The 26,338-nt window shown below is 42.7% G+C and overlaps 1 protein-coding gene across 1 annotated transcript in view; it reads left to right on the top strand.

Annotated features, from left to right (window-relative positions):
* Positions 1–26,338, top strand: part of FAM135B (family with sequence similarity 135 member B) — a 334,906-nt gene that overhangs the window by 179,881 nt on the left and 128,687 nt on the right. The window contains exon 2 of the mRNA XM_058564982.1: positions 8,735–8,814. Within this exon, the coding sequence (XP_058420965.1) occupies positions 8,735–8,814 (80 nt within the window). The remainder of the gene's footprint in view (positions 1–8,734; positions 8,815–26,338) is intronic.

Below are 26,338 nucleotides of genomic sequence, written 5' to 3'. Positions count from 1 at the left end.
GCTGTATGTGGGACGCAGCCTCAGCATGGCCGGAGAAGCGGTGCGTCGGTGCGCACCCGGGATCCGAACCCGGGCCGCCAGTAGCGGAGCGCTCGCACTTAACCGCTAAGCCACGGGGCCGGCCCTGACACATTTTAATATATGTGCTGCTGAAGCAAGCACCTGGGTTGACCATTAGGTGGGAACAACAGGTCCCCCAGCTAGTGTGAATAAAAACAGCAGAGGGAGATGCAGGGACGAGGAGGAACCTTTCAGTGTTCCAGCAGCTCGGCGACCTCATTTCTTATATATAGTGTCTCCAATTAGGCTACATGTGTTAACGATTTGATTTCCTTAAGGGGCCTGCTTTTGCAAGTAAAGTGTTTTGTTTATGAACATATTGGGATTGATATGTAAAAATAACAATAGCAATAATAATACTCATCATTTATTGAATCTGAGTGTTGCTCTGCACATTGATTTTGATTTCTATCTATATCAACTGTAGAAGGTAACTGATATCCCATTTGCAAATGAAAAAACAGTTCAGAGAATTTAAATGATCTTAAATTGCCACAAAAACTATCATTGTTGTTATTGCTGCTGTAGTTTTGTTTTGGTTTTTAATGTGAATGAGAAGAGGGGAAAAATGAGGGAAGAGTTATAGCCATTTTGTTCTGACTTCCAAGTCTATATTCAAAGGGCACACATTTTGTAAATGACATTCTTCCCTCCAGCTTGTAGGAGAATTATCCCGGGAGCCTAATTAGTATAACGTTATTCAATGAGGTGTCCCTGAGCAATAAAACATATTTTTCCTGAAGGTTCAATGGTTTGAGTCCCACCCAACCAACAGTGACTTTCTCAGAATTGTTCCAAGTTGCCTGTTTATTTTCTCTGTCTGGGTTTCAGATTTCCTTTGGTTAAAAGAATAGAGTGCTGGTGGTAATGAGAGGAGTGGGGAGCAGAGGTGTGCTAGGAAATATTTAAAACTGGCTCTTAAAAAAGAGATGTGTAATATTTGTTGATTTCCATGATCATGGCAAATAACATGAAGTTACTCACTATTGACACACCACTGCATGGTAGGAGGAACGCCACTTAAAAATGCAATAACTCTGTATTTGGGTTTCTGCAGACATTTTATTTAAAAAGAATTTAATTGAAAAAATATTAAGTGCCTGCGACTCAGTTCTTCCATTATGAGAGAGAGAGAGTGCTCTAGATATGTGCAGAAGGATACTGGAGGTCTGGCTCAGTACCAATCTATACATTTGTGTGAGGAAACTACCCAAGACTGAGGGGATTTTGAAAAATCTTATTTCTTTTACCTGTAAGTGGGAATGGTAATACACAATTCATAGAATTTTCATGAAAATTAAATGTGATTTCTGGTGGTGTGCATGCCGTGTAATGCCAGACATGAAGGATAGAAATAATGGCAGAGGATGTGGCTAGTTCATAGTTGTAGAGAACACAGGGATTTCCAATTTCTGCTTTTGACCACTTCTCTGAAGCTTTCAGAGGGATAATATATACAGAGAGTTAAGCTAAAAGCACTTTACTGTCACCTGGGTCTTTGGCCCTAAACCCTGTTGGAGAATGCCAATGAGTTAGATTCAGCCACATGAAGAGAACCCTTTCCTCCATGAAGTAGCTTTAAAGCGTAGTGTACAAAAAATACCTGCTTTATTTTTACCTAGAAGTCCAACCTGGATTTCTAGATTTTAATAGCTCTAATGCAAGGAAAAGCTAAGCTTTTTGCTGCCCAAAGAAAGGCAGTAAGAGAAGTCAGGCTGCCTAGGTCACTTCTTCTGAGTTTTCCCCTACAAAAAATATGGCCCAGGAGGGTCCTGGATCAGGTTCCATCAGTTAGGATTGTGTTTGAATCCAAATGATCAGACATGTGGTTAACCCTGGCCTAAATATCACTAGATGTCATCCTCAAGGCTGAAATATGGTGGCTTTAATTCCCGCTATTATATAGGATCTGTATCAAGTCACAAGACAAAGTCAGAGAAGGGACACACAGCCAAAGGGTCATGAAACAGAGGCTTCTCCTTCAAAAGCCTTCCTGTTTACTCCATCTGGCAATGAATGCTTTTATATCATTAGCCAAGAGAGGGTCATAAGATCCCTCCTAGCTGCAAGGGAGTCAGGAGAGGTGAGTATTTTCAGGTAGGCAGTTACTTTCCTTGACAAAATCTGGTTTTTCTTTGTAAGGAAGGAGGAGATCATGAATACTGAGCAGACAGTTCACAGTGTGAGACACACAGACCCTTCCAGATCAGCAAGGAGGTGGGGATAGAGGAATGAAGATCATCATCACAGTAAACATTGGTGGACTATGACTGAATTATTATAATTATTGTGTTTTGACCATGTCAAAGTACCTAGAAGAGTTTTACTGAAATATTAGAGTGGTCTTTTCTTGAACAAGTATCTGATTTTTTTGCTTTTGAGGCCAATAAAATCCAACAGAATGCTTTGTAGTCCTGTCATTGTGGGTGGATACTGTCAGAACAGATGAATCAGTCAGTGAATGTATAGTAAAAATGTATCAGTTATTTCCTGGGTCTTTTTTTTCTGAATTTTTGGAACACCAAGGCCTCTTTTACTGAGAGGACTTCCCTTGCTTGTCTGCTAGTCCAGAGAGTTTCACTCCAGGATCAGCTGGTCTTCCACTTTCAGGTTGGGTCACAGAGCCAGTAGTAGGCAGAGTTTCAGAGTTCACACTCTTAGCCACTATGTTATGCTGCCTCAGAAGACTCAAAGAAAGGGAATTTTTTTTCCCAGCCAGTGGGCACAGCCATATCACAGCAGAGCATTACAAGTTGCATCTGCCATTTTGTATTATCAAGTACTATGTGCCACAGGCATCTCTGAACCATGTACCACCCAGACCATCACCCTTCCCCAAGCTGTGAGGTTGGAGGATAGATTGGGATCATGGATGAGGGAGGATGTCTGTTTCATACACTTCTTAGGTAATAGTACCAATATTTTCTCTTTAATGTAATATGACAATGGATCACCATACCAAGGGCTTTACGTGCACTAAAATGTTCATGACTTATAACAATTCTGTGAGGCTGGTACAGATATCGTCACCCAGGAGGAAAGAGAGGCTCAGAGAAAGGAAGTTACTAGCTTGAGTTTGCCTACTTGGCTTTGGGATGTAGGCTTTCTGACTCAGTCTCAGTTTTGACCTTTTCACAAACACAGTGATCTGTATTTTAGTTCATGTCAAACGTCCCTGGGTCAGAGTGGTTGTTTCATAATATACCTGATATGAAAGCACTTGTGAAAAAATGTCATAGATGTCTGTATTTTTACTGTAGAATATTATTTCTAGTCTTTTAAAAATTGCATGTGGATTCTGAGTCACTCAGAGTTGTAGATGTTGGGATTGGATTGTATAACCTTGTGGCTTATTGAGGGAATCTCTATTATTGGAATTTCCATTCGTTCATTCATTCATTCATTCATTCATTCATTACTTTGGCATGGATTGAATGCCAACTATGTGCCAGCACCATGTTAGTTGCTGGAAATACAGAGATGAAGAGGATGTGGCTTGTCTCCTCCAGGAGCTGATGGTAATGGATATTTCTATAATCAACTGAGAACAAGTGTTTATTAGAGATTTTCTCCCTTTAGTACAGTGATAAAAGCTCTAAAGAATACAAAAGAAGTAAAAGGTAGCATTCTTATTCTCAAGGTGCTTTTGAGAAAACAGAGGGAAATATATTAGTGATCAGAGAGAGTGTGATTGGGCTTCTGGTGACAAAAGAATGATAGGGAAGTTGAAGTGAGCTTATGAAGTTTAAAGCCCTAGGCTTTGCATCCGCAAATAAGACCTTGGTTTTAGTCAAATGGCCCTGAATTTTAGTCCCTAAACTTTCCATTAACTAGCTGTGTGACTATGGGAAAATCATCTAACTTCTCTGCTTCACAGTTTGTATATTGTTAACATGGGGATAATTATTCCTTTCACAGTGTCTGTTGACTTAGTTTTGTCATGAGTAGGAAATCTGAAAGCCTCTATGCATTAGTTTACGATTACTGCTGTAATGAATTGCCTCAAACTTAATGGCATAAAACAGTATTAATTTATTATCTAACAATTCTGGAGGTCAGAAGTCAGAAGTCTCAAATGGGTCTCACTGGGCTAAAATGAGGATGTTGGCAGGACTGTATTCTTTTGTGGAGGCTCTAGGGGAGAATCCATTTCCTTGTGTTTTCCAGCTTCTATAGGCTGCCCACATTCCTTGGATGGTGACCCCTTCCATCTTCAAAGCCAGCAATGGCTAGAGTCTTTCTCACATTGCATTACTCTGTCACTCTCCCTCTGCTGCCTCCTCCATTCACTTAGAAGGACCCTTTTGATTACATTGGGCACACCCAGGTAATCCAGAATACTTTCCTGATTTCAAGGCCAGCTGATTAGCAACCTTAATTCTTTTTCATAGGATCTAAAGATGAGGAAGTAAATGTCTTTGGAAGGGGTATTATTCTGTCCACCACATTGTGTACAGGGCATAGTTCAGTGCCACTCTTACCGATGGAAGTCAATAAAGGATGATTATTTTTATTATCATTTCCCAAAAAGAGACTTGTGCAAATCTAGACTACTGTCTGAAATTTCTGCCTTCTGATTTTAGCTTCTCTGTTCCTTCTGACTGGAACTCATTCCACCACCTTCTACTACCCCTTGCTCATTCGCCAAGGATTTGAGCTAAATGATCCCTTCTTCATAGTATCTTCTTGAATGACCCCAGCTGCAAGAAGGTAGCTCTACAATGATTAAAGGATATCCACATGTGAAATAATAAGGTCATTCTTGGAGATTTGCCAACATTACTTACTGAATGTGTGAACTTGGGCAACTCCCTTCATGTCTGGAGGCTACTTTTCTCATCTTTAAGATGGAAATCATAAGTGCATCAAAGATTTCCTGAAGGGAACAAATGATATCACGTATGTCATGTATGACATGTAGTTTATGGATTTATGACCTGGCAGAAACTTGACGTCAGACCAAAGAGAATTACTGAAGGGGTTTAAGCATTCCATTTAATCAGGACAGAGCCTAAATGAGTCAGCCTAATTGAAATTTATTTCTTTCAACATGTGCCTATAAAGCACCTGAAGTTCAAGATGATAACTAATTCCTTGAAGTAGGATTCTGTAGCCTCAAGTGCTTTTAAGGAACAAGAATTCAGAGAGTGCTTTGGAATTGGTTATAAAGGGTTTTAATTTATGATCAAGCGTGACTCCTGTGAGAGACAGCAGGCAAAAAAAACAAAAATCTTCTCTGAGATTAGAGTCCTGGTTGCCCTTTGCTAGCTGAACTACTTTAGATAAGTAGTTAGATAAGCAGATCTCCATCTCTAAAGGCCCTTCTTCTTTGGTTAACACTTGAGACAGTGCTTTCTTTCACAGAGGATTTATGAAGGATCAAAGAAGACTGCATACATGGAAGTATGGTCCTGGCACAGTGATGCTCAATAACTCTTGAGCATAACTATCACTGCCCCAAGCTCAGTGTGATAGAAAAGTGATGCATAATCTTTGGCAATGACTGACCTATTTCATGTTCAGAGAAGCAGCCATTAGAATATTACAGCTGGTGGTGGTGGTGGTGGGATTTGTGCCTCTTCCTTTGACGATGAAATTATTGAAATGCGTAGGTCATTTATTAAAGAAACACTAAAAGTGACATCTTGTATTTGTATAAATCAGAGTTTGCCAATTATTGGCCCATGGGGATTTAGCCTGCAAATGTGTTTCATTCTGTCAACAGAATGCTTTATTGTGCGTGCTGTGGTCATGGTTGCTGCTGCTAATTGTTTTTGCTCTTGCTGTTGTCATGTCATTGATTTATGAACTGACATTTAAAATTTTAAAGATGTTTTATTAAAAATCCAAATTTCTGTCTTCCCCTGAAAAATGGAAAGATCTAGCAATACACAGCCAACCTTTCTGCACAGTGATAATTAACTACTGCTTAGTAGCAGTGGTGTCCTATAGACAGGGCAGGAACCTTCCACTCTGCCTCAATCTCTCTCACACAGATGATGGTCTTCATGGTTATTTGTTATTGTGCTTCCTCTGTGGATTTCACGATGGTAGTCAACTGTCTCCATATAATGAGCCGTTGCTCCTAGGGGTAATACAAGGTTAGGATCCTGGGAGCCACTGGTCACGACATTTTCATCAAGTGATCAATACGTAACCTTGTTTTAGGTATGTTTCTGTTTAAAAGCACTGCATTATATGTATTCAATTCATTAGCATTGAACTCATGGCCAATAGCGCTGTAATTAATGCTTGAACAAAGCTTATCTAACACTATTTTCTCTGTAGGGCACATCACAACCTTCTTGCATTTAGGAACATGAATCAGCACTTTAGCTGTACACTTGGGACCATTTTAAATAGCAGGATCACTAACAAAAAGCACAAAAATACAACAAATATCGCACTAAATAGACTGCAAAAAAACACTTGTTTATAGTATGAGAGATGGAAAAAGAAGGCAGAGTGTTGTCTTGTTCGACCTCAGGGGGGAACATGCGCATGAGCTGATTCAAACTTTATTACCACTGTGTGCATGCCTGTGAATGACCATGAAGGCGCTGTGAGTATTGTATGTGGTTACAAATAAATTTTAGCAAGTAGGGACGTTCACAAACACATAATACATAAATAATGAGGATCAACCGCATGTGATTTGCAAATATATTCTCTCTCCCTGTAGTTTGTCTTTTAATCCTCTTAATAGTGCACTTTTCAGCACAAAAGAACAAAAGGTTTTAACTTTGCTGAAGTCAAATTTATCCTTGTTTTAAATGGATAATGCTTTTGGTGTCAAGTCTAAGACTCTGCTTAGCTCTAGATTTCAAAGCTTTCTTCTATCTCTTTTCCTAAAAATTTTATAGTTTTACATTTTGCATTTAAGTCTATGATCCATTTGGAGTTAATTTTTGTATAAGGTGTGAGATTTGAGTTTTTGTTTTGTTTTGTTTTTGCTTATGGATGTCCAGTTGCTTCAGGACCACAACTGAAAAGGCTATCTTTCCTCCATTCAATTGCTTTTGAACCTTTGTCAAAAATCAGTTGGGCATATTTGTGCCCTTGTTATTGCTTGGGGAGAGTAGAGATCCAGGCTCCCCACAGGGTCTCCACTTAAACCAAGGTAGGTAGGGTTCTCACCATCATCCATTAGTAGTGAACTCGAGACCTTCTCTTGCCAGGTGGGAGAAGGAGCCTCACTATAGCTTGGCAATGGTGGGCGTCTAGGATTTCAATTGGCCTTTGCTGGTGTGGGTAGAAGTGAGGCCACAGTTTTTCTGTGTTGCTCAGCTGGAGTAGAACTGCTTGTCTAAATACTTTCTATCTTGCTAGGTTGCCCTTTTGCTGGTTCTTTTTCTAGAGAAAGCAGGCTTTTTGTTGGGGCTTCTTTTTGTCTGCAACCATTAGCATTTCTGGGTGGTTGGCTTCTCTCTGAGATATATGAGACAGAAAGAAAATGCAGAGAACTCACCATCATGTCTTTCCTTGGACCTTGAGGTCCCTAGACTGTTTGCTTTCTTCTCAATCTTCAAGAATCTTCTTTTGTTTGTTTTATATATATTGTCTAGAGTTTTTAGTTGCACTTAGCGGGAAGAATAGGGAAAAGTATGTCTACTGCATCTTTCCTGGAAGCAGAAGTCATGACAGGTACCTTTTTTTTTTAATCCTCATTTTACAGATACAAAAACAAGTCCAAATGAATTGTGTGATGTACTCAAAGTCACACAGCTCTCAAATGATGTCACCCAAGTAACATGAATGCAATTCCAGTGCTCCTCTCAATTCACCATATATACATAAACACGAGGCTGTCAACAGAAACATTCTATGAGCATATTCAGAGTGCAACAGCAACAGAGTTAATAGCAGAATAGCCCCCAGCCATGAGCTCAATGAACCATGGGAGATTGGTATGTTCATGGCCTATTTTACTTCTATTTCACTGTTTTATTCATATTCCATTTCACAGTGAGTTTGAAATCAGTGGAAAAGGAGAACAATTATGAGGCCAGAAATGTTCCCAAGTGCTAATAAAGGGTCATTAACTGCAGGGCACAGAAACTCAAAAGATGCTTCTGCACCTGTAGCAAAAGAGGACAGATCAGAGAGTTTACTGACAGCATGGGAACCTGCACAATATTCTGAAATGATGGAACTTGGAAATGGGAATGACATATTCACAATAAAGGCACAGAAATATACTGAGGAAAGTGTTTGGCAATACCTCCAGGATTAGCAACTCAGCTGCTGTCTTTCTAAAGGAAGTGTTTGTGTCGCAACATGATAGCAGCTCAATTTATGTATGGATTTTCCACCACGCATTAAAGCTCCTATTTTCCTGCAGAGTGGACTTTTCTGACCAAAGAATAATCACACTGCTTAATGTACCTGTGTTATGTTACCTATCTATTCCTTTTTCCCTTTCCCATCACCACAAACCTTGTATGTGTCTCGTATGATCTCAAGTGAACTGAACTTTTTGTCTCCAACTTGGCCCCATCCCATCTCTCCCCTACTGTGCTGACAGAATGGATCTCTTTTTGATGACAGATGATCATGCATGCCTAGAAACTTCTGTGGTTCCCTATGACCTTTAGGATTAAGTCTAGGTATTTTTAGAATAAGAAAACAATAAGCAGTCCGATCTTCAGCAGCCTGTCCTCTGCTCTTTTCTTAGGTATTACCAGATCCGAGTGACCTTGAAGGTGTCCTCAAGGATCCCCCACAGATTGAGCGCTTCCATCGTTGGGCAGACAGGTGAGCAGGAGGATGGCAGTGGGGGGCTTGTTCCCCACCAGTAAACCTTCATTTGTCACTGTATGTCAGGGCATAGCAGAGTGCAAGGTACATAGAGGCACTCAGTAAATCATTGTTGAATGTTGGCAGAGTAAATTTTGGAAATGGAGACCCAGTGTTGGAGTGGCCCTGTGTGTACGTTGTTGCAAGAGGAAAGTGGCTGGAGGAAAACACACTTTCCCAGGAGCAAGTGGCACTTGGGGATAAACCTGGCTGTCGGAGGCTGGCTAAAGTCAAGTCAGGGAGGCAGAGGATGGGAAATGGTATCCAGCAAGTAGGTAAGAGGAAGCCAGTTGTCAAAGAGAATCCCATAATCAGCTAGGTATAGGGGACTGAATAAGTAGGCAGTTGTGGTAGCACTTTCCATGCCTGACAAGAGGTCAAAAGCAACACTCTTAGCTTGGGGAGAAGGATTGCCAAGGACAATTCAGGCTGTAATCTGGGGAGGCTGGTGTATTAGTGGGTATCCAAGGCTTCCAGCAGGTACTCAGCGTAACAGAACGTTGAGTCAGAAATATGAAACTTATTACATAAGAAATAAGGGTAGGCATGAAGATTATATTCTAGTAGAAATATTCACCTTAGTAAATTTGGGAGAATGTATAGATCAGCTAGACTCTAAAAAAAGGAGAAACACTTAGGGATGGAGAAGAGAGAAAATAAGTAGATAAAAAGAACTATGGAAAATCCGCTTAACTTTAACTATACAAGTAAGGGTAGCCAAGAATATTATAGAAATCAAATCCAATAGAGTTGACAGTTTTGGTCATAGCTACCCTTCATAAAATTCATTTGGAATTGCCCTGGTAGTTAGACCACTCCATTATTGGCAATATTATGGCAAGTAAAACTGCATGCAGTTGAATAGCCACATATTGCGAGTGTAGACGCAGTGGTCTGCTTGGCTCCACGTGGAAGAGGTGTGGGAGGTGTGGGGCAGAGGAGGCTACTCAGGACCACACAGGGGACATCAAGGGGAGGCCGAGGGGTTATGGCCACAGGTTGACTAGAGCCTGTGATCTAGAAAGAGAAAGATACTGCTGACCACCTGCCTCTCTTCTGACTCGGGGCAAAGTTAAGCATTAAATAATAGTGCAATCGCCACGTATCCAATGTGTTTCTTCTCCTCCACTCTCCTCCTCTCTGCGGGAAGGCAATCAGGAATCTGAGACTGGTGATCACTCACTCTCCTATGCCCTGCCCTGTGTAGATTCAGGAAGCCTGCAGTTCTCCTTTGCTACCGCCTGTGTCGCACCCCCTCCCTATCCCAACTTCTTCCAGAAGAAGGTTCATGGAACTGACTGAGCTGGTAGAGGATTTGAACCCTGACATGGCGTGAACTAGCTGTGTGGCCTCAGGCATTGGCAACTTGAGCTTCATTTCCTCACCTGAAAACTGAGGATAAATATCTGTTCTCCGTAGATGTCTCGTCTTAGAGATTTTAAACGAAACGGACATTTTATATTTTACAGAAAGCATTCATGTAAAAGTGACGGCACAGGAACTGGCACAAAGCAAGTGCCCAATCAGTCTGATATGTGAGTGGTCGTATGACCAGGGGTGTGAAGCTAGTGGGAGCTAGTGTGAAGCCTGTTCTCAGGGACAAGTGAAAAGCTTGGGGGTGAGACCTGGAAAGCAGCTGGTACTAATGCCCAGCTGAGCTGATGAAAAGCCATCCCCAGCTTTCCGACAAGGACTCCGCTTCTCCCTGTGACTACAGAGCACGAGCTCAGTTCCAGTCTCAGGTTCAGCCTTCTCTGGGAGCACGGGCCCCTACTGTGAGGACAGAGGCCTGCTGGGCTTCCGAGAGCTGGCAGAGCCCAGCAAGCACCTTGGAAAGAGGAGGACTTGTGATGGTGCTGCACAGAGACAAAGAAAAGAAAAATGAAATGCAATTCGGGGCAGGAAAAGCCATTTTCTTCTTTGGTCTAGTTTGACACAGGAATAATTGTGGTGCAATTGTTATGCCCTTGAGTTTTTCTCGAGCCTGATACTTGGAACAGAATGCTAACACAGAGACCAGCAATAATTACAGTAAGGTCACTCCATGGGTGAGGAATAGATAGCATTTTTGATTTCTTCCTCGAGGTGAATTTTCCAATTATATTATTTTCAGCTGGATGTTGTCACATTACAAAGCACTCCAAAACTTAGTGGCTTATACAATTTATTCATGATGTTTTCAGTTGGCTGGGCTTGGTATGGTCATGCATTTGCTGCTTTCAGCTGAGGTCTCAGGGGAGGATGGAGCACCCAAGATCATGACATCAGACATGTCTCCACTGACATGTCTGATCCCTTAGCTGAGGTGGTGGCTGGACCGCCTAAGGCGACGGCTGAGCTTCTGTCTTCAGTTGGGTGGTGTGACTTCTTACATGGTATCTCAGTTCACACAGAGAAAAAGTAGAAGATTCCAGGGTTTCTAAGGTCCAGGTTGGGAACTGGCACAGAGTCACTTCTCCCACATTCCATTGGTCATGCCCAGTCTCAAGGCCAGCCCGGCTTCAATGGGAGAGGAAATATCCTCTACCCCTTCCTGGGGCTCCCTCTGTGTGTACAGCAATGGGAGGGAGTTTTGCAGTCATATTTGCATACGATCAGCCAGACATATTTTCCATTACCTGCATGTATTTCTGAGTTAAAATTAAAAAAAGGAAAAAAAATACATGTTTAGACAATGAAGTATGATACATTGAAAAAGAACCAGAAGGAGTCAAAACACTTGGGATCCAATGATGTCTTTGACGCTCATTAGTTGAGTGGTCTTGTTAGGACAAATTCTTTAGCTTGGATTTTTTGTTCCATTTATCTCTAAAAAAGAAATAGAAAAAGCTTGCTGTGTCTAGAGGGGCAGAATTCAGTAGTGGTGAGGGCCACAGGCTCTGGGCTTTCCAGGTTCAAATCCTACTTCTGACAATTCTCAGCTGCATGGATTTAGAAAAGTTATTTAACTAGTTTGTTTTTTGGGTTCCTCACCTATAAAATGGGGATGGTAAGAGGTACCTACCTCATAGATTTGTGGTAGAGATCGAATGAATTATGCAAGAAAATGATCAGAATGGTACTGGCACATGGTGAGCTCTCAATGACCATTAGCTAGAATAAGTGATGCTATTATGCATAGAGTTGTTACTTAGTAGCATTCTGCCCCATGCTGGTCCCAGGGGACACTTCCCTGGGGATGAAAGGCTGCCTTCCTGCCCTGTAGGAGCTCCCAGTCTTCTTGGGGAGACAGAAGTGTCACATGAATACAGTAGAGGTGGAAACTGAGATGACTGTCAAATGGAGCAGTAGGGCCATACAGGACTGCCCATGCCAGGAGCCAGGTGGCTTTGCTGAGGAAGGTCCTCTGGAATGAGACCTGGAAGGACCAGCAGAAGTTGGCCCCGCAGACAAAGGTAGGGAAGGATGACATGGGCAGAGGTAACACGTGACCAATATCACTGAGACCTGACCAGAGCGAGGGCGTTTATGGGACAAGGAGAGATCTGGTGTGGTGGGTGATAGGAACAGGCCAAGATCAGAAGAGAAACAGCTGTGGGCCAGGTGTGGAGGCCATATTGTGTCATACCGAGCAGATTGATTTAGTTTCAAAGGCACAGCCAGATGAAATCAAAGCACTTTGATGACATAAAACCGACACTTTTCAAACACGAGATGTTGTCTCATAAATTAGGGGACAGATTTATACATTTTTGTTCTTTTTTTAAATAAAACTGTTCTCTGGTAGCCACATTTTATGGAAACGTGTTTCGATTATGTAGATGATTTAGATACTGCTTCTCTAGGTGTGCAACAATTTCTCATTGACTTTTCCAAGCTAGATGTTATGATTAGATTCTGTGAATAAGAAAAAAAATAATAATCCCCCATGTGAGATGGAGGCATAACCTGCATCCCATTGTGGTGTTTTTTTTTTTGCAATACATTTTTAAAAGGTGATTTGGGGAAGGTTTCTCCAGAAAACTTATGGTTTGTTCTTGTCTGAGTTACCTGCCTATCTCCTAGAATAGACTGTGACAGGATCTGAGCTCCCATCAGTTAGGAACAATCCTCCCCCTGGGCATTCTAGCAATATCCCAGCATTACAGAAGGGACAGGCACGATAACAGGTGACTACAACTGTAACAGAGTGTCAGATCTGCTCTTGGAACTGGGTGCAGGGCACAGAGGGAGCTAATTCTGTGTGGATGTGGGGACAGTGGGGCAGGTTAGGCGCTTGTGCTCAGTATTAGTCTAAAGGCCACAAGGTCTTGGTCATTACCAAAAAGAGAAAAGTGTATGTTACAGGTAATCCTCTGATAATGCTCTGAGGCCAGGACATCCCTCGGCTGTTCTAAAATACAAAAGGAAAAGGCCCTTGTGATATCTTCCTATTGTTCTCCTTTAACTTCAGTGAAATTGGGAAAATGTTAGATTGAGGAATCTGATTATTAAGGAGGCAGGCCCTACAGCAGAAAGGACCTAGATTCATAGTCACGTTAAAACCCCACTCATTCACTTGAGAGCCACATGTGCCAGGGCAAACCCTTCAACCTCTGTGCCTTCAATTTCCTTTTATTGTAATGGAGCTAATAATCCCTTCTGCCTACAGTTGCTGGGGGTTTTCAGAGCATGATGGTGAAGGCCCTAGCACAGTGCTTGGTACATAACTTGGAAAATAAAATGCAGCTGTTGTTATCAGTTAATAAAAAAATCTTACCACGGATTCAAGGAAAGCTGGTAGATGGAGCCAACAGAGGTGTTCTCAAGATGAAGGTGATCCAGAGGGGATGTTTAAAAAGGGTGATTTGCATAATTGAGACAAAAGGAGCCCACAGCATGGGTGAAGGGAAGCTGAGGTTGACCAGGAAGTATGTGGCTGCATATTAAGTCTGAAGGTGACACAGGAGGATGGACACTGATGGGGATGGAGAGTGGGATGCAGGAGTGGCTGGGACAGCAGGCTCAGGACCCAGCCTATGACTAGCAGGGTGTGCTGATGCCTGGTGTACGCTGTGCTGTGCGAACACCTTGGCCTTAGGGAATGACGCAGACTGTGAGAGGTTTTCATATTGCTGTAGCACTGCACACCTTATGGAGATAGGAGTCTGCACGTCCAAGGCAGAGCTGGGCAGCACTCTCTCATCTCACAGTTGCAAACTGAGGCCTGTCAACAGGAGCTGGCTTGCCCACAGTGAGTCATGCAGCAGAGATAGAACAGAACAGAAACAAGGGCCATGCTTTGCCGTAATAAAGGCTGATGGAGAGTCTCAGAAATTTCCTTTTGTGTCTCAGTATCCAAGTTGAATGTTACTTTCGTTATTCTTAGTAATCATAAGATATGACATATATATGTATGTCATACATGTATATCATGCATATATACACACGACAATATATACATACATATATGTGCATATGTACATACATATCTTTATAATTGTATGTAATACATATATGTATATATAATTGATTTCAAATCATCTATTTATATGTATCAGTATCTATACATATAAATGCATATACACATAAATGTACATAGTATATATATAATTGATTTCAAATGGTCTCTCTTATTCCCAAAATATACACTGTACTTACCCTTGTCAGTCAGTTGTATGCCATTTTGGTCCAAGTCAACATTTGTTTCAGTTCAACAAATTTTTCAGATGCCTCCTACAAGCCAACCAAAGTACTAGGCTACAATTCTGACGCCAGTTGCCATGTGTGTTTTTTCCCACACCACCAAGCAATTATCCAACCACCTGGGTGTCCTACAATTCAGCTCAATTCTGACGCTATCTACCCCGAGATAGCATCAGATTCCACGGGTTAAGGCTTAGTCCTACAAGGCTGTCCCCCACCCCAACTTCAGACACTAATCGCCAGTCCAGGTTGTCACCTGGGTTTCTGACCTGCCATCTATAGATTGAAGGTTCCCATGACCCCCTCCTTGGGTTCTGTTAATTTGCTAGAGCAGCTCACAGAACTCAGAGAAACGTGTTGCTTAACTTAGGAACAGCCAGATGGAAGAGATGCACAGGGCAAGTTGTGGGGAAAGGGTGCAGAGCTTCCATGCCCTCTCCAGGTGTGCCACTCTCCCAAAATCTCCATGGGTTTACCAACCAAGAAACTCTCTGAACCCTGTCCTTTTGGGTTTTTATGGAGGCTTTATTACATACACGTGATTGATGAAATCATTAGCCATTGCTGATTGACTCAATCTCCAGCCCTTCTCACCTCCCCGGTGATTCAGGAGTGGGACTGAAAGTTCCAACCCTCTAATCTCAAGCTTGGTTCCTGGGGCAACCAGCCCCCAACTTCAGAGCCTTTCCAAAAGTCTCATTAACATAACATAAGACACCTTCTCCTCTCTTATCACTTAGGGAATTCCCAGGGATTTATGAGCTCGCTGCCAGAAACAAGTACAAAGATCAAATATATATTCCTTATTACAAATCATAATATCACATTGGCCCTGAAAGATACAGAGATGAATGATAGTCAATTAAAATGTGAAGGTTAAGGTATTCCAGGAAGAGAAACCAGAAGTAAGAAGTTAAAAAATGTGATTCAGCTTTACTTCAAAGGCTTGCTTACATTTTTGGGTCTCACAGATTTGTTTTCTCTTTTCTTCTGAGTTCAGGGTTACCAGTAATTGGCTTGTCTATGTCTGTGAATAAACGTTAAGTATACTCATCCTTGGCTATTTCCTTCCACCAAAATGGTGCTATTTAATAGATTTTTGCAGTATCTTCCTACCTGGAGGTGTTAATTTTTTTTCCCCCTTAGGGGGATGATCAATGAAGTCAGACCTGGGGGAGGAAGCTGTTCAAGCTTATTGAGTCTGTGCAAAATGATTAGGCACAAAACAAGCATCTGCTAGTCATTGCTCATCAAAGCAGAAGACAAGATAGCACAGTAAATTGTGGAAATGTCTAAAAATTGCCATGATTAGTTTTATTAATGTTTTGAGAGATAATTTCCATTTCCGTTAAGTGGAAGCATTTAAGAGTTTTCACCACGTAGGGGGCGGGGAGAGACATTTATTCTTCAAATGAATCAATCTAATTTCTTTTCAGGGTCCATTAAAGTGCACCTAAATATCAAATATGCCTGTTTTCATGGAGAATATTAAGCAGGTAAAATACTTCAGCCCCCAGGCTCTGAGGACCCGCCTGGGCCAGATGAGGGAGCTGCTCAGGGCTGTCAGGATGGACAGGCCTGAATAAGCCATCTCTTCAAGGCTGCTCTCCCATCTTATAGCCAAGTGCAGCAGTCAATTCAGGAACGCTGAAGCCCAGCATCCCTCACCTTTGACTCCTGTGCAGGCCAGGAATCTGCTCTGCCAGCTGATCCAGTCACCCAGCTCCCTCTGAGGCCAAGCCAGGATTATCGCTTCTCCTTTGTTCCTGAGATCAAATCTGAAATTCTCTTGACTTCCAAGCCCTCCTTCTGGAAGCTTTCTTCAGTCTCCTGTACTGTTGTTCCCAGCTCTCTGCCTCTGCTCCTGCCGTTCCTTCCGCTTTGAATGCGTATCGCTTTCTTCCTCACCCGTTCACCCCTCTGGTTCACTGGACTGGCAGGAAGAATTTATGCAGATTCTCTAAGGGCCGTCTCCTGCCCCTCTCAGAATTACTGATTCTTTATCTGAGCGTCCTTCGCACTACCTGTATACACGCAGGACCTATCCCCTCCCACGCTGCCCCTGCCCCATTTCTGTGCTTCTCCTGCCCCATTTCACTGTGCTTTCAGTCACTGTCACCTGCAAGGGTGGAGGGGAGAGAGGGGGAGTTTGTTTTGGAGGACCGCCCCCAGGCTCCTGGAAGCACTTTATCCAAGATTTGAACTTGAACTTGCCTGGGAATTTGAATCCCACCGTCCCCATCCCTACCCCCAATCCCTTCTGTGAACCAGTGATTACTAGCATAGGGATATGGAAGCCCAGCTCCTTGTCTCAGGATGGGGCAAGCTGAGAGGCAACCATACTCCAGAGTCCCTTGCAGGATTAGGATGGCACAGCCTTCCTGGGACCTCTGTTGAAATGTGCCCACACCTGTCTTCCTCCATTCCCTGTCCTGTGTTCCTCATGTCCGTGTTGGTCTCACTGGAGCATACCCCTAATTGGTTATCCACACAGGTCCTCATCTCTGGGGCTGCTGCTTTATCATCTGTATCCAGAAACCACTAGAAGTGGCATAGTAGTTAGTTATAACATAGGAAGCAGGAAGTATAACATAGGAAATATATATTATGTATAATATATAATGTGGAGTTAGCCAGAGCTGCCTCCACCCTGGGTTCCTTATGACCCTTGCCATAGCCTCTGTGTCTAGTGCTCTATAAATTGAATCATAGTGATAGAACGACCCCACAGGGCTGTTTTGGGATCAGTTAAGGTAATGCATGTGGGTATTTACTTCCTGTCACGTTGGAAGCCCACATGTGCACACACACACCAGGATATCACCTCCTTGCATAACGTTTGGCAAGAATAATTTCAGAATCTACCCCACATTTAAAGCACACTCTGAGATACATACTCAGCATCTAATCCTGGTTCCCACAAGTCGGGACTGTGTATGAGGCACAGTTGACACAGAGCGTGATGGTGGACTCTGCTCTCATGGAGCTCAAAGCCTGGGGTGGGGAACTGAGGAACTGAGTGACAATCACAATGAGAGTGATGAGGACTCTGGAGGAGGGAGGCCTTGGGTGCTCAGGGCTCAGGGCAGGCCACCCTGGGGAGGCCCGAGGGCTCCCTTCCCGAGCCTGTCTTCTGTGAGGCACACCTGACTTCCAGGCATCCTGACTTCAGGCCCGGGCTCATCCGTGCAAATCTTTCTCTGTTCAGAAGGTGAGCAGAGTCCTTCCAGCAGGTCTTTGGGACCTCAGCCCACCTGGCGTCACACACCCGCCCTGGTAGTCCCCTCCACACTGGGTAAGGCTCCTGGGCCCCCAGCTCCCTACCTGCTCCTCATCAGGCAGGAGCACCACCACCTGCACCTGTGTGGGGGAAGCTTGCACCTGGCGAGCCCTGTTTCAGGCAAACACACCTAGAGAGAAACGTGAGGGGAGAGTGAAGGGCCCCGGAAGCACGTGCCAGAGAAGATGTAACAGGAACTTCAGAGCAGCTTTCCTTGTGGATGGAAGAGAGAACAACCTCTGTCTCTAGAGCACCACACACAGGCTCTAGAACCAGATGGCTGGGTCTCACTCACACTGGTGACCTAGGACTCGTCAATAACCTCCCTGGGCCCCATCTTCCTCCTCTGTAAAATGGGAATAATAATAATAATAATAATAATAATAACAATAATACCTTCTTCATGAAGTTGTTGTGAGGATGAAAAATGTTAACATTGTGTAAGCACTTAGAAGGGAGCCTGACATCATAAGCCCTCAATAAATGCTAGCTATTTTTAGTTTCCTTAGAGAAGCCAGAATCAGCAGACATGGGTGAAATTTACATGGACTGAAATGTTAGCCCTGATGGTTTTTTGCTTGTTCAGTAAATGTTTCTTGAGTGCCTCTTGTGTGCCGGGCACTGTTTCCCGAGCTCTCTGAACCCCCAGATGCCCGGCCACGGATGTTGTCTTCAGAAACAGTGAACTTCCCATCACTGGAGGTTTCACACAGGGTTTTCAACATGGTGTGAGATAGAGGCCAATGAAAAGAACATTGCAATATAGTGTACACTTATTCAGAATCATCCCAGTCTTTTTAAAATAAAGAAGCTTTTTATTATGGTTAGTATTTGTTTTTGGATACTTAGGGATGTAAATTAATCCTCCATGTGGAAGAGGATGCTTAATTTTGCACTCGGAAGCCCTGGCAGCATTTTGCTTTATTCTATTCTGGCTCCTGGTGCCCACCAGAGTGCCTGGAGCATAGTTAACGTGCCAGGTACGTTTATTGAATAGTGAATGAAAGACCCGAGGACAGAGCTTGGACCAGAGAATGAAAGGAAGAAGGAGGCTGAATTCCATGCAATTAAAAAACACAGTGAGCTCTCGAAGGCTCAGCGGAACAGGTTGTTTTGAGAGGAAGCATCTCAATGGGAAAGCATGCTGTTTTGAGCTCTCAATTAATAGTCATTAAACTGTTGTTTTTTAAAAAAAAAACAAAAACCTGATGATTATTTCAGAAAAAAACAAAGTATCCAGAAGAGGCAAGATAACCTCTTTCTGATTTGGCCACATGATCTCTGAGAGTCTGAGAATGAACCATGGTGCATGGAACTTGGAGTATCAAGGTGGGAGATATCTAGAATGATGGGGGGCTGTTCTGGAGCCCCTCAAACCTCAGCATGTGGGGACCACACCCTATAGCCCAGAGTTTCTCACAATGTGGTCCAAACACCACCCCTCACAGAATCCCCTAGGGATTCGAAAATCAGTTTCTTAAGCCCTACCCCCAGACCTTCTAAGTCAGACTCCAAAAGCGAGACAAGATGACATGCAGAGAAAATACTGGAAAGTCACATGGGGATGCACAAGATAAACTTTCTGCTCTCTGAGAACCTTGAAATTCTGTCATCATAGTTAATAAGTTGATTCTAAGGACGGATAATTGGATGATTTAGTTTATTCCCCTCAATGACTTATGGTTATAAGAAGAAATTCTGAAGTCTTAACACTTTAACATGAAAGACAGGTCCCTGGGGATGGACCTTTGTGGCAGAGAGTCTGTATTCTTGATCTACTAGCAGTTGAATTTTCCTCTGGTGCTGATGGAAAACAGTGTAATCATGAAAAGAAATATTTTTTTTTTAAGCTAACCAAGGTTGTTAGGCAAGTGGAATAGTCACGTCCATGAACTGCAGAAAGGCCGTCTCTGCTTGGTGTAGAGTCTCCCAGATATTTACTCCGGCTCGGCCACAGGCTCTCTTTTAACCACGAGGAATGATAAATTCTATCTTGTCCAGTATTCTCACATGTCAAATGAGGGAGTCTGTGCCTCCATTACATGCAGATTTATTTTTTAATCCAAGAGAGAGCATGGGGAGAGACCAGGCATATTAGAACCTCTGGAAGGGAGGGAAGAAGGTCATTCTTAAGCATCAAATCTCTGCTCATGGAGATTCTGCACCATCCACACAGGGTCCCTAGACCCATTTCCAACCTCCATTGGGTCCCAAGTACACTCACTCTCAGTGACCCCACCCCACTTCTTAGGAAATATATTAAAATATACCGATTTCCTACATTGAATGTACATTTTTTTTCTGTAAAACGTAATTTGGAAATTAATTAGCTCCAAATAACTCTTTATTCAGGAATGGTTGTGATTTTTCTGCATATTCAGGAAGTATTGCAAAGTAAGAAAATCTACCTCCAAAGTCTTTGCAAATGTAATGAAATTTTTATAAAGACTAAATGTGGCCCATATACTATTATTTTGAGGAAATTCAATTAAACATTTATGAAGCTTGACTTTGCAGTTTTATTTTTACATTTTGGATCCCATTCTTTCTCAACCATTTCTAGGCCCTTAGGCAACTTGTAGACTCCAGGCTTCCTGCCAGTGGTGGCCATGGCATAAAACAGTCCCAGGGGATGGGTGGGTGTCCCACACGTGTAGCAGAGTCCACAACTACTGGACTACTTGATTTGGTGCTTCATTTGAATAATAAAAAAGTGAAATTTCCTATTTCACCATTTCTCTTAAGAACCAGGTTTGATCATGACAATAAGATGAATCAGGCTTTCTGCCAGAGACAGAATAGAGAGCGGAGCAGGAGCTTTGAAGACAGACAGGGCTGGCCTCACATCTTGGCTCAGTCTCTCATGGTCTTTGTGCCTTTGGGCAAGTCACCTGATCTTTCTGAATTTCAGATCTTTTATCTGTAGGATAAGGATCTTAATTCCTACCTCACAGCACACTTAAAAGCTTAAATTTGCATTTCCCGCAGTGTGGTGTGAGCACCAATATTGGTTAATAGTTGTATGGGATTTGTGAGTAACAGAGACATGACCTATAGGGGCCTAAACCAGCTAAAAGATGATCTCTCACGCACGTTAAAATCCAGAGGTGAGCAGACCACATTGGCCTGGTGGCCCCATGTGGCCATCAGGGACCTGATTTCCAGCTGTCTTTCTGCACCTTCATTCTGTTATTCAGTTCCCACTTTCAAGATCACCTTAGGGTCCAGGCCGGCTTCTGAAGCTTCAGCCATTGCATCTGAGCCAGAGGCTGGAGGGAAGAGGAGAAGCAGAGGGAAAGGGTGTGCAGCCTCTTCCTTTTGACGGTCTTCCTACATCTCATTTGCTAGGATTTATGTATATGGCCACACCTGGAGAAAAAGGGATGCTGAGAAAGGTAGCCTTTGAACTGGGCACAGTCCTAGGTCTGTATCTAGCAAAGAAGAGCCTTTCCACACTTACTCTCCCACTCGCAGCCTCTTTGCCTTGGTGCTGTTGGGAATAATCGAGATGAATTTAGGAGAACTGTGAGAAAATGCTCTGGAATATTAGTTCCCATGGAAAAGTTTCTTCTTTTTAAATTTTCTTTCAAGACTTCTGTTTAATTCAAGGCAAAAATGTGTTTTAGGCTAACAAATCTTTATCATTAAGCTCTGCTAATCTCCCTTCTTAGTGGAGAGAGGACGCACAGGATCAACTCCACTAGCTATCACAAGTGTCTGGCTAGACTTTAACAATGTTGACTTGTTTTCACCAATATCTTCTATGGATGGAAAGTAACACTTGGTTAGTTTTTGTTTAAGAGAATTATATCACATTTCCCTTTCAAATACATTTTAAAACAAGGCAAATTATTGCAAAAAAGAAATATTTTGTAGTGCTGGTAGAGATGGTATGGAGATATGGTAAAAATCATGCAAGTTTTATGTGAATAACTGAAGTTGGGGAAATGGTGGCATCAATCCATTAACAGACATAGAGCTCCCAGCTCAGTGTCTGAGTAGATTGTGTTGTCCTCCCAACCATTTTTACTTCCTGAAAGATCAAGAATCAAAGACACTCATGGTTTTTATAGAGTGCCTTTGATTCATTGTCCTATTTGTGTGTCCCCAGTGAAAAATTAGGAAACTATTGCTTGAGGCAATCACACAGAGCAAAATTCTCCCACAGAAGCCCAATATCTTGTACAAGATATGTTGTAAACCAGAGTAGGGTTGACTTGGAGTGTGGGGTTATTAGGTTAGGATTTCCCACAAATTGGCCTTCAATGCGTCTGTCCAATTACAGCCAGAGGTACAAAGATGAAGTTTTGTTGAAACTTCTCATACAGGAAATTTAACAGAAGATGCCTATCTCACTTTTTCATATCTATATTGTATTTGGATGGTTATAGAAATAGTATTTCCCATTTTGTCTTGTTAGCTAGTTAAGAATATCTCAAGGAGAGGCAATGAGGAATGCATTATCTCCGAATAGGGTGGCTTTTACTCAGAATTTCTTGGAATTTTTGTTTGTTTTTCTTTCTTCCTTCCTTCCTTCCTTCCTTCCTTCCTTCCTTCCTTCCTTCCATCCGTCCTTCCTTCCTTCCTTTCCTCCCTCCCTCCCTCCTTCCTTCCTTCCTTCCTTCCCTCCCTCCCTCCCTCCCTCCCTCCCTCCCTTCCTTCCTTCCTTCCTTCCTTCCTTCCTTCCTTCCTTCCTTCCTTCCTTTCTTTCTTTCTTTCTTCCCTCCCTTTCTCTCTCTCTCTCTCTCTCTCTCTCCTCCCCACGCCCCTTCTCTTCCTTGTCTCTCTCTCTCTCTTTCTTTTCTTTCTTTCTTTCTTCTTTCTTCCTGTAATAGTACTTCCACTTTGGATAGGCAGTAAATACTTTAAGTCTTTACATAGCCTGACCCAGCACACACATATTCTCAGGGAAACTTTGGAATCTATACGCACAGAACCATCCAGCCTGAGAAGTCAGCTTCTTCCGTCTACGTCCAGTGCAATGATCTCTCTCCACCACTCTGAGGAGTCAACTCATTTTTGTTCACCACTACCAAAGGCCGAACTTTATCACCTTCACACAGAAGGCAGGGTGATATTTTTTATAGATAATTCAGATGATGTTGGACCCCTACTCAAAACTCTCTAACGATGATGATGATGATGATAATGGTGATGATAATGATAACAGCAGCAGCTAATGCTTTATATAATGCTTAATATGCACCAGGCACTGTTCTAAGCTCTTTGCATTTATTAATTCTTCTTGCTTCTCACAACAACTCTATGGAGTAGGTACTATTATTATCCCCATTTTACAGATGCTGCTGCTGATATATACATCTCATAAAGGATGGGGTCAGGATCCCATCCAGGCAATCTGGCTCCTAACTACCACATCACATTGCTTCTTGCATACCTTGGAACAAAATACAAACTCCTTAGCAGGTCCTGGTTGGCCCTGTGTGATCTAATCCTTGACTCGCCTCTCAAACTCATCTTCTACCCCTCTTCCCCACCATTCTTACTCTTCCTTGAATGTACCAAGCTCATTCCCAACTCAGAGCTTCTGAACTTGGAAATTTCTCCACCTGGAAACTTGGTAGTTTCTGACCCAATCTTCGCCTAGCTTGTTCCCTCAATGAATTCAGATCTCCGCTCAAATGTCACGTCCTCAGAGAGCCCTCTCACCCACTTTTGTTTTTTATTTTTTTATCAGATTTCCTATTGTCACTCAGTTTCTTACTCTGCTTTATTTTTCTTCAGACTGCTTGAACTAATTTTATTATGTATTTGTTTATTGTCTGTATTACCTCTAAAATTTAATAATAATGCTACTTTCAGCAAATCATTACTGAGTGCTTTCTGTGTGCCAAGAAATAGAATATTTTAAATATTTTCTGTTTATGAATGTCCTTCAATCACTTCAGCTTCCCTAGGTGATAAGTTATATGAATAGTTCCCTTTTTACAGAAGAGGACACGTAGGCATGGAAAAGCTTATGGACCTGTTCAAGTTCCCTCAGATAGTAAATCATTGAGCCAGAATTCGAGCCCAGTGAGCCTGGTTCTGGAGCCTGGGCAGGTCTTGCATGTTCCCTACTGTACGCGTAGTGCTGAGAATAAGACTTGCAGAGAGCGGCGGCCCAAGGAATAAATCAGCTGTGTTGATAAATGGCCCTACCACCCTACTGGTCCAGCACGATGGACCCGAGCTTCACCTTGAGCCCCTTCCCCACCCTCACCTCTACATTGAATCCAGTTTCAAGTCCTATCAGTTGAGACTTTCTCCTCCTCCTCAGATCTCTCAGTTTTCCTGCATGCCTACTGGCATCCTCTGGTTCAAGCTCATGTTCTTCTTTTGTGGGCTCAACCTCCTAACAAACCTCACTCCCTTCATGCACCCAGCCCTCATCAGTCATTCACACTGATGCTGTCAGAGTAGTGAGAAATTTAGACCTTCAGGGGCTGCCCAGCCAGTGTTCTGTGGACATGCTTTTAGGGTACTGCACACGTTATCCCAATTTTACTGTTTAAATATTTTAAACTTTTTTTAAATGCAATGAATGAAATGTTTATGTTACTATTTTAGTGAATGTTTACAGATTGAGGACCTATTTAAAAGCACAACTTCTAAAGTCTATCTGGGCTCAAATCCTGGTTCCATCTCTTTGAAAGAATGAAACAAGTGCTGGGTGCCTCAGTTTCTACATGTAACTGATAACGATACATGAAAATGATAGCAAGGGCAGAACTTATCTCACAGGGTCACGTTGAAGGTTCCAGTGGGTAATGCAAGCCCCTGAAGCAGTAGTAGTTTCAAAGGTCGGTGCTCTCCTCCTCGTCATCACCATTGCCAAGGTATGCTAAGCTTTTCCTGTTCTCTCTGCCCATATTTCAACCGTCTGTCATTGTGGGAGTGATGAGGCAGATGTACCAGTCTTTAATCCGGCATGCACAAATCTGATCACATGACACTGTGCAAGAAGGCACACACTCAGTAGCAGCCCCACGTGAGGGGCCCGGATGCCAGGTGTGGCTGCTGCATCACTCAGCACCCAGTTGTGCAACGACTTGAGAACAGACGACATCCCGGGTCATGATCATATTGTGTTATGAGTGATTTCAGCATGCTTCCCATGCTTCATATTTAACTTTAATGTTCATGAAGAAGAGTATGAGCATTTGTTAGATGTAATTAGAGATGGAGCTTAGAAACTAAAATTTATTCAACTTTTCTTTTTCAATCAATTTTAGAATCTTGCATAATATCAGGGCAAATAGTGGTCATGGAGAGTTAAGATGAAAAACAGAACCAAAAACAATGTTGGAGGGGATAGGAGCAAACAGGTATTTTTCACACAAACACTCACAAACAGTGACTATTGTAAATGTTAAATATACTGTATCTTATGCAATCAGACCAAAAAAAAAGCTTATCTAAGGCTTGATTTCAAGCTTGCATGCTTTGCCTTCCACATAAGGTTGAGTTGGGAGATTGGGGCAGGGGGAAGAAGGAGCTCCATTCCTAAAAATAATTCAGGATGATGAAATGCATAAATGGCCCAGCACAGGGAACACAGAGCTGGTTCCCAGGAAGGTCTGAGCTGAGGTTAATTCATTCAGAGTCACCAGCAAATACCCAGAGTTGGAAGCCAACGTTGAGGTTAAGTTTACGCATGGAGACTCTGTGGGTTTTGAAGAGAAGACAGCCAAGGACTGCTGGGCAGGGTGACCATCCAGGGCTGAGCAGATGAAAAGAAGGTCCTGATGATGGCTGAGGAGGAACAGCTGAAGAACTGGGAGAAAAGGACACGGACGGGATTGGATTTCAAAGAGGAGGTCTCGGTCCACAGTGCCAAAAGTTACAGAGAGAGTTTTGATATGGAATAGAAAGCATCCATTGGCAGCAAATTTCTAGGCTTTGTCTTCAAGTCTTTGAAATAAAACTTTTCAAGTTTTCCCCTGAGATGTGCCCTGGTTCAGCCTGGGCATGTGTTTCCCTCAGAAAGTAGTTACCTTTGCTTGTTCTGTGACACCCACCGGATGTGCTTATCCTCCCTCTGTTATTCCTTGTTTATGTCCTGCCAGATCATCAGGTTCCCCAACTCAGTTTCCTCTTCCCAATTACACAAAGTGTTTTATCCTCCACATAGGAATAATCTTGCTTCTTATAATCTTTCCATAATATTTTGCCTGAACATCCTTTTGGTTCTTACTGCTTATTACCATCTATCAGTGTGGTATGTGCATTAGTATTCCCACTAAAGTGCAGGCACCTAGAAGATAGGACATTTGTATGTATCTCCCTCTGTCTTTCCTCTCCTTTGCCTCTTTACTCCTTCAGAACTTTGCCCACAGACCACTTCCCCCGGGAAGTCTCCCCTGGCCTGACCGAGTGCTGGGTGACTTTGCTTTGTGGCATTCAACACTGTGTACATGTATTTGTGTGAAAAATACCTGACTCTTCCCAGCTTCAAGCTCAATGAAGGTAGCGAGCATGTTGTTTTTTCTCCTCTCTATTCTCAGCACATGACCCAGTACTCAATGCCTGGCATCAATCAGGGCCAGCAACCATGTTCTGTAGGTAAGGAGATTC

This window comes from Diceros bicornis, chromosome 21 (genome assembly GCF_020826845.1).
Source record: "Diceros bicornis minor isolate mBicDic1 chromosome 21, mDicBic1.mat.cur, whole genome shotgun sequence".
Lineage (NCBI taxonomy): Eukaryota > Metazoa > Chordata > Mammalia > Perissodactyla > Rhinocerotidae > Diceros > Diceros bicornis.
The sequence above is the reverse complement of the archived record's forward strand: the minus strand, read 5'-3'. Positions and strand labels throughout refer to the sequence as shown.